General features: G+C 39.3%; 2 protein-coding genes and 1 long non-coding RNA gene across 5 annotated transcripts in view; 2 read left to right on the plus strand and 1 right to left on the minus strand.

Annotated features, from left to right (window-relative positions):
• LOC110520067 (sodium-driven chloride bicarbonate exchanger) overlaps positions 1 to 2,001 on the plus strand; it is a 46,034-nt gene extending 44,033 nt beyond the window's left edge. The window contains exons 25-28 of one of the 3 annotated variants that reach the window (XR_005047257.1): positions 26 to 130; positions 541 to 577; positions 794 to 846; positions 1,511 to 2,001. Coding sequence is in view for 2 of the 3 variants with exons in the window: in XM_036974342.1 (XP_036830237.1) it covers positions 26 to 130; positions 541 to 559 (124 nt within the window). In the remaining variant the exon portion in view is untranslated. The remainder of the gene's footprint in view (positions 1 to 25; positions 131 to 540; positions 578 to 793; positions 847 to 1,510) is intronic. The other 2 variants (XM_036974342.1, XM_036974343.1) reach the window with 2 other exon arrangements.
• A 1,152-nt stretch (positions 2,002 to 3,153) lies between these two features.
• On the plus strand, positions 3,154 to 4,613 carry LOC118958193. The gene is made up of 2 exons (XR_005047278.1): positions 3,154 to 3,192; positions 3,449 to 4,613. It is a non-coding gene; the product is annotated as an uncharacterized LOC118958193 (long non-coding RNA).
• Positions 4,614 to 6,951: 2,338 nt separating this feature from the next.
• Positions 6,952 to 8,350, minus strand: LOC110505248 (glucagon-1). The gene is made up of 4 exons (XM_021584355.2): positions 8,139 to 8,350; positions 7,876 to 7,981; positions 7,607 to 7,762; positions 6,952 to 7,223 (listed from the first exon to the last, which is right to left on the minus strand). Exons 2-4 carry the CDS (start codon positions 7,968 to 7,970, stop codon positions 7,103 to 7,105), a joined length of 372 nt encoding a protein of 123 aa, XP_021440030.1. The 5' UTR covers positions 7,971 to 7,981; positions 8,139 to 8,350; the 3' UTR covers positions 6,952 to 7,102.
• Positions 8,351 to 8,547: the final 197 nt, after the last annotated feature.

Here is an 8,547-nt window from a genome sequence, read left to right on the forward strand (position 1 = left end):
GCATGATTATGTCTTGTTTTTTTAGGAGTGAATCCGCACTCAACATCACTGATGAAATGTCCAGAGGCTCTTTTGGAAACACGTGGAATGTCAACTCTGACAACTCTAAAAAAGAGCTAGACTCAAAAAGGTATTGAATTGCCTTCAGTCGTGTTCATCCGAAATCAACACATTGATGTTGAAAACATCTCTTTGTTTTTTGTTTTTCTGTCCGTCTGTATAAAAATGTATTAATATGAATCTGAAGTTAAGATACATGCATGTAACTCAAACCCTGTGGCATCAGTTCATTTAGAATATCTCAACTTAGGATTTCTCCTCGAGTGTATTTGTGTTATAACCCATTAAAGAAACAAATGACATCTATGTACCATTGAATCCATAGAATGCCTCATATTTGCCAAGTGTAATGTTCATATAAAGGATTTTTAGGAAATTGATACTGTGAGTCAATACTGTAAACAAAATGGGTTGATATTTTAGAGCTGATGAGTTGTTCCATTTCTTGACTGTATTTTCCCATTCCATCTCTATCATAAGTTCCCTTATATCCTCATAGATGCTGAATCCCCCAAAGGTAAGAGTCTGATCCCCGTGCCCTTGCTTGCTCATCCTTAATCTGTTTGGTCAGTTTTTTTGAAGAAAAAAAATGAAAAAAATATATATTTTTATCTTTGCATGATATGATGCAGGACAGGAACATTTCTATTTTTTAAATTGATCATTTGGTTGAAACTATATGCTGCTTATTTTGCATTCTACAAATTGTCAAGTTACATTATAATTGTTTTAGTTCATCAACACTGAGAGTGCACAGCTCTTAGGAACTGCCGGTGTTAGGCAAAGGTAAACATTATGGATGCTAAGTCCATTAACTTTCCACTGCATGGAATATAAACCCATGCATATGACAGGCAGTGGAGAGTAAACATGCGCTCAGTTTAAAGTGACATGACTGAGACAGCAAGGATGTAAAGTGCATGAAAGATGCTAACTGTATCAATCAGTCTCTGCTAGCATGCCATTCATCCTTTGACTGTATGCCTCAGCCAATAGCTGTGAAGGGCAGTTTGACAAGGAGCACTACAGTACAGCATGCTAGCTGTAGGCTCCGATACGCAACAGCTAGAGAGTGACTTACTACTAGTACATCTCTCCTGAGAACTGCTCTTTCATGAACATTGTCTGAGGTCTTGCCCATCAGACTCCATACCTCTCAGCTGCCTGGAACATACAGTACAATACTTTACATGTGAGTGGATTAGCATGAGGTTACTAAAGCATGTCAAATAGGAACCTAATGTTAATGTGAAGCCCCTCCCAACTGAGACATCAGTTGATGATACATTTGGGGGCAGTTTCCCGGACACTGATTAAGCCTAGTCCTGGACTAAAAAGCATGCTCAATGGAGAATCTTCATTGTTGGAGCTGGACAGCTGATCGGTATAAAGCTTACGTTCTGAAGCTGTATACTTGGGAAGCACTAACAGCCAGTGTTTATACCCACAGCTTATCCAAGAACAGTGGTAGGAAAGAAAAGAAGAGAAGAAAGATGCAGAAGGGCTGCTTCAACAGGAAGTCAAGTTTATGACGTTTCTCCATTCACTGTGTTTTAAGCAAATCAATATTGTGTGCCACAGTTTACCATTCCTTTATGTTTTGTCTTGTAAATCTTTGTGTGTTCAAAAGCTTAAAACAGTCTTTTTTTTAGTTGACGTGTCCAAAACTGCTTCTTTGTGAGGCAACCTAAGGACATTTATTTATTGTATGTATTTTGTATGTTTTTGTATTTTTTCCAGTATCATAATATTACAGCTGTTTGAAGTTGATAAATTATCCAACTAGATAAACACTCCATTTAAAAGTTTGTGCAATACTGCAGTTAAAAGACTATGAAAGCAAGTATATATATATACAGTGGGGCAAAAAAGTATTTAGTCAGCCACCAATTGTGCAAGTTCTCCCACTTAAAAAGATGAGAGAGGCCTGTAATTTTCATCATAGGTACACTTCAACTATGACAGATAAAATGAGGAAAAAAATCCAGAAAATCACATTGTAGGATTTTTAATGAATTTATTTGCAAATTATGGTGGAAAATAAGTATTTGGTCAATAACAAAAGTTTATCTCAATACTTTGTTATATTCCCTTTGTTGGCAATGACAGAGGTCAAACGTTTTCTGTAAGTCTTCACAAGGTTTTCACACACTGTTGCTGGTATTTTGGCCCATTCCTCCATGCAGATCTCCTCTAGAGCAGTGATGTTTTGGGGCTGTTGCTGGGCAACACGGACTTTCAACTCCCTCCAAAGACTTTCTATGGGGTTGAGATCTGGAGACTGGCTAGGCCACTCCAGGACCTTGAAATGCTTCTTACGAAGCCATTCCTTCGTTCCCCGGGCGGTGTGTTTGGGATCATTGTCATGCTGAAAGACCCAGCCACGTTTCATCTTCAATGCCCTTGCTGGTGGAAGGAGGTTTTCACTCAAAATCTCACGATACATGGCCCCATTCATTCTTTCCTTTACACAGATCAGTCATCCTGGTCCCTTTGCAGAAAAACAGCCCCAGAGCATGATGTTTCCACCCCATGCTTCACAGTAGCTATGGTGTTCTTTGGATACAACTCAGCATTCTTTGTCCTCCAAACACGACGAGTTGAGTGTTTACCAAAAAGTTATATTTTGGTTTCATCTGACCATATGACATTCTCCCAATCTTCTTCTGGATCATCCAAATGCTCTCTAGCAAACTTCAGACGGGCCTGGACATGTACTGGCTTAAGCAGGGGGACACGTCTGGCACTGCAGGATTTGAGTCCCTGGCGGCGTAGTGTGTTACTGATGGTAGGCTTTGTGACTTTGGTCCCAGCTCTCTGCAGGTCATTCACTAGGTCCCCCCGTGTTGTTCTGGGATTTTTGCTCTCCGTTCTTGTGATCATTTTGACCCCACAGGGTGAGATTTTGCGTGGAGCCCCAGATCGAGGGAGATTATCAGTGGTTTTGTATGTCTTCCATTTCCTAATAATTGCTCCCACAGTTGATTTCTTCAAACCAAGCTGCTTACCTATTGCAGATTCAGTCTTCCCAGCCTGGTGCAGGTCTACAATGTTGTTTCTGGTGTCCTTTGACAGCTCTTTGGTCTTGGCCATAGTGGAGTTTGGAGTGTGACTGTTTGAGGTTGTGGACAGGTGTCTTTTATACTGATAACAAGTTCAAACAAGTGCCATTAATACAGGTAACGAGTGGAGGACAGAGGAGCCTCTTAAAGAAGAAGTTACAGGTCTGTGAGAGCCAGAAATCTTGCTTGTTTGTAGGTGACCAAATACTTATTTTCCACCATAATTTGCAAATAAATTCATTAAAAATCCTACAATGTGATTTTCTGGATTTTTTTTCCTCATTTTGTCTGTCATAGTTGAAGTGTACCTATGATGAAAATTACAGGCCTCTCTTATCTTTTTTTTTTTAGTGGGAGAACTTGCACAATTGGTGGCTGACTAAATACTTTTTTGTCCCACTGTATGTGTATATATATCATTGATGAATTCATCTAGGCAAAGTCAAAATGTACTTTATGCATGACGTTTTATTTAATGAAGTATTATAAAATATACTGCATCTGCTTGAATTTCAAAATGCGATAAATGCGAAGGAAAATCTACAGTATCTGTGTTTGAGCATTCGCATTATGATTTCAGCTTTTTGCAAATTGTCTTTAAGCTTTGAATATTGTATTACTACCAATAAAATGTATTACTACCAGCAAGGAGATTAGTTGAAAATAGCTTTTTATTAATTTTATTTATGGTTGGCAACATGTTCTTGTACAAAGAGTAAGCATTGCATTGAACGTTTGAATAGTAAAAAGCCTGACTTAAGTTGTAGAATACTGTTATGCGTATCAATAGATAGTATTGAAACAAAGAATAAAATAAAATATTTGTTTTCATAGTCCTACTGCCAAAGTTGAAATAGTTGCAGTTATTGCATTATATCAATATTTTTCAATCTGCAAAGTACATGCTTGTGTTTCATTTTACGTTTGTTGTTTGTCATGGGCCATTGTGTGTGCCCAGGAATGATTGTCCATTCAATAACTAAAGATGAAGCTCAACTAATACTTAAAGGCGTCTGCTAAAGGGAGACATACATGGCTATAGAAACAATTGCAATAGCACTTTTTCTAGAAGGGGAAAATGTATAGTATATTTATTGTTATAACATTTTTGAAACTATTTCCTTTTTACAATAACAAAAAAATGTATTTGTTCACACAAAATGCGCCATGCCTATTTGTCTATAATACATACCCGTTGCTTCATTTTAAAGTATCAGTATCTGCAAAATATTTTAAAAGCTCTTGTGAACATTTCAAGTACTACTCGTTACTCATTTTTACTTAGCTCTGGAATGAATTTGTTTAAATAGTCACTCAATCAGTTTTGTTTGTGACCTAAATCATTGTAAGGAAACATGGCACTGGAAAACATGATGTTGTTTCTGCTTCTAAGTTGTTATTGGTATTTAGAGCTGATGTATCACTGTTTATGATGTATCTTGTATATGTACATTTACTATGAAACTATAAACCTCAAATGTAATACATTTATTTGAACATGTTTCTTTTCCCCATCAATACTACTGCATGCTGTTTGGCGTGTCTGATATGGGCTTGACACTTCAACAAATGCCCCCCAAAAAATAACCTTAATTCTCATTTTGAGAGAGTTTCTAGATTCACTTTGTAAACTTTGACTTATGAGAAAGCCAAGGCGTGAGGCAGTGAGGGTCTACTTTGAGTTGACCAGTCAACCGTATACACGAGGTCAGGTCACTTACACTGTAGGTGAGAGTGTTTGACAGCAATCCGCTCAACTGAGTCTTCCGCTACACTCACAGCCACATCTGCCTTGTGAGCACGAGGTTGGATAACGAGGTTGGATAATGAAGTGCACATGCTGAAGCCATTCAGTGCAGGAACTCAATTTGCCTGAAGGTAATACAATATGACTTCACTTGAACATACTATACAGAACACAACGTTATCCTCATCTACAGAAGTGACTTACTTAGCTTTTCTAAATTCAACAACAAAAGAACCCACAAATTTTGATTACGACAAATGCCCAGTATGACCCTTAGAGATTTGGAATATAAATGGAATTGAGCGGGCAGGCTTTTAAAAAAAAATTAACAGATGCTTTTTGATGCACTAGTTGACAGCTTAGAAAGGTATAGCATCCCAAAGTATGACATATATCTGGCTCATGTGACTAGTTTGTTTCCATGCCAGGAGCACCCAGGAAGTGACGCCTGATTGACCACTGATCTCTGCCAGGCTGTCATTGACATAGTATTGTCTATTGGTTTCCTCAAGTGTCCTTGCTGTCGGTGCAACATCGGTAAAACGTGTTATGACGCTAAATTAGCAGATGTGACAGCACGTCTTTCCATTGCCTGATTGAAATCCCTGGGTGTGTTTTCCTCTTGGTGATACGGCTGGCCTCAAGGCTGATTGATTTGGGTTCCACCTCCGTGAACACAGGGTCTCTACTTGAACATGATGTCCTTGAAGTGTTACTTATAAATAATACAATTAAATCTATTATAAAAGTAAGGATTATGTTTCCACTTAAGTTTTGTTTATGGGTTCATTTTGTAATCCATCTCTCTCGACAATCTGTCGAAAGCGATCAACGGGAATGCTGGCCCATGTTGACTCCAATGCTTCCCACAGTTGTGTCAAGTTGGCTGGATGTCCTTTGGGTGGTGGACCATTAATGATTAACACAGGAAATGTTGAGCGTGACAATCCCAGCAGCATTGCAGTTCTTGACACAAACCGGTGCGCCTGGCACCTACTACCATACCCTGTTCAATGGCACCTAAATATTTTGTCTTCACTCTCTGAATGACACACATACACAATCCATGTCTCAATTGTCTCAAATCTTAAAAATCATTAATTTAACCTGTCTCCCCCCCTTCATCTACACTGATTGAAGTGGATTTAACAAGTGACATCAATAAGGGATCATAGCTTTCAACTGGATTCACCTGGTCAGTCTATATCATGGAAAGAGCAGGTATTCTTAATGTTTTGTATACTCAGTGTATATATCCACACTATGATGTTGGAATAATATTGTGAAATTGTCCATTTTAAACTTTATTTAACTAGGCAAGTCAGTTAAGAACAAATTCTTATTTACAATGACAGCCTACCGGGAACAGTGGGTTAACTGCCTTGTTCAGGGGCAGAATGACAGATTTTTACCTTGTCAGCTCGGGAATTCGATCCAGCAACCTTTCGGTTACTGGCCCAGCGCTCTAACCACTAGGCTACCAGCTTCCTCTTTTTGTGTTAGAAGTTGTTTGAAAAGACCGCCTGAAATTTCAGCCTGAGTTTTGGCCTGCCTGGTGACATGTCACCAGGTGGTAAATTTGTTAGTGTACCAATAAGAAAGATAGTTATTAACCTCTCTGCCAATAACAGCTGGTTTACAGTTTCCCCCTCACTCAGACCACTACCAGACAATCCTATCAAAATTCTTGCTCTTTGCTAAAAAAGCTATTTTTTTTTCTTTTTGACAATTTTAAATGAAAACACTCACAGTAAGGCGCTTAATTGTTAGCTAGAAACTATTTGGTATTGAGCTAGAAATGGTTGCATTGGACCTTTAAAATGTTTCCACCAAAAATTAGCAAGGTACAGATGACAGATTTTGGGCCAGTTTTACCAACATTTTGCACCTGTTATTTTTAGGAGAGTGAAAGAACATCTCACTCTTAGGCTATCCTTTAACCATAATATCTTATTCCTCTCCTTTTGTATCACTTCGAAAATCTTACCACTGATGTTTAAGTACAGAGTGAAGCATTTAGATAATACATTGTCACCGTTCTCTGTTAACAACCAAAACATTAGCAATTGACAGACAACAGCATTTCTTGTCAGGGGATTTATTAGCATGACCAGAGGACGGTGCAGGTTATAAAACATGAAATGGAACAAGGGGGTCATTCTGGATGAGTTGCATTCTCTCTTGACTGCAGGGACATAAGACACTGGGGACTCTGTGGCTGAGCAGAGCAGCCCTATTCTCGTCTGCCTCGGCCATTCTTCAGCCAGGACACAAACTCCTTGGCTGCCTGGTCCTGCAGGTAGGAGCTCACGTCGCTGGTGTAGGTACCCTCTGCATGCCGTTTGATGGGACCACTGAAAACACATGGAGAGATTTTACAGTGTTTGATAATAACTATTTAGAATTGATAATATGAGGAATAAGCAAATTGATTCACGGTGCATTGTTAAGCTGATGTAGTAAGGTTTTACTGAACTGTAACTTAACACCATATACAACCAAGATAATCACCAACATGCAGTAAATATCGGCAGTATGTCATAAAGTGTAGCAGAAGCTTATCTTTGGTTATAGGGCAGCAAAAAGCGTTTGACATTTCACAAGCCATATCTCTTATTATAACTACTGCATTCATACAGTTTCAGTTTAAGTCTCATATTGGAAGATGATCCACTACATTGTGAAATGGAATGAGGAAGACCGACACGCAGCAGAGGAAGAAGAAAAAGACACTCACCCACTTCTCTTGGAGTTCATTAGCCACTGGACAAAGTCTTGTGCTCGTCTCGACTCAAGATATTTACTGTAGTCGTTAGAGAAGGTTCCCTCTGAATGTCTCTTCATGTTTGAAAGCTCCCTTGGCTCACTGAACATGGAGTCCTCTGTCAACAGGCTGAAAAAACAGACAAGTCAGCAGTTATAGGATGATGATTCACAGAGAGAGAGAGAAAGCCTCAACCTGAATGGTGCAGAGTTCAGAAGTTGCTCCGAGTTCGAGGCTCTTACCTAGAGTTGTCCTCTGTGCTCTCCTGCGGGATCTGCCAGCTGCTCTGAACAATGATCAAGAGCAGAAGTCCAGCGAAAGAGTGGGTGCTTTTCATCTTTTGACCTCCTAGATATTAGCAGAGAAGAGAGGACAAGCTGTTTCAAATGTCAGCAATTTCAGCCAAACAGCATCAAAATAGGAGATAATATAATTCAGAGAAAATTCCCGATGAGAAATATTTCAGCGGTTGAAAAGGAGTATTAGGGGGCTTGGTGCTGCTCACCTGTATTCCCTCTGTTGAGTGTGTGAGAAATGTTGGTCGATGTCTTCTGGCTTCGCTCTCTCTGGTTCCCTGGAGTTGCTTCATGGTCCCTTCTAGGTCTGGCCAGCCTTTATATAGTTGAGATGAATGACTGTTTACTCAGGTGGCACCTTCCTCACAGACGCACTAGCCCGTTTGTTACTCTCAATCCATTAGTCAGAACTCGACTCAATGCACTGGATAGATTTGCAGTCCATATTTGTTTAAAAGGAGACGTGGAAATATCCAGAGTTAAAAGCTGTCACTTAGGTGTCGAAATCAAACATGATTTCATCCTGTCCAGCAAATCCAAATACTTACATAAACATCCACCATCTGTATTCAGATAACCTGGTTTGCACTGCAGGTTCAGTGTTTATGGAATATTTCT

The sequence above is a fragment of the Oncorhynchus mykiss genome, chromosome 3, assembly GCF_013265735.2.
Source record: "Oncorhynchus mykiss isolate Arlee chromosome 3, USDA_OmykA_1.1, whole genome shotgun sequence".
Lineage (NCBI taxonomy): Eukaryota > Metazoa > Chordata > Actinopteri > Salmoniformes > Salmonidae > Oncorhynchus > Oncorhynchus mykiss.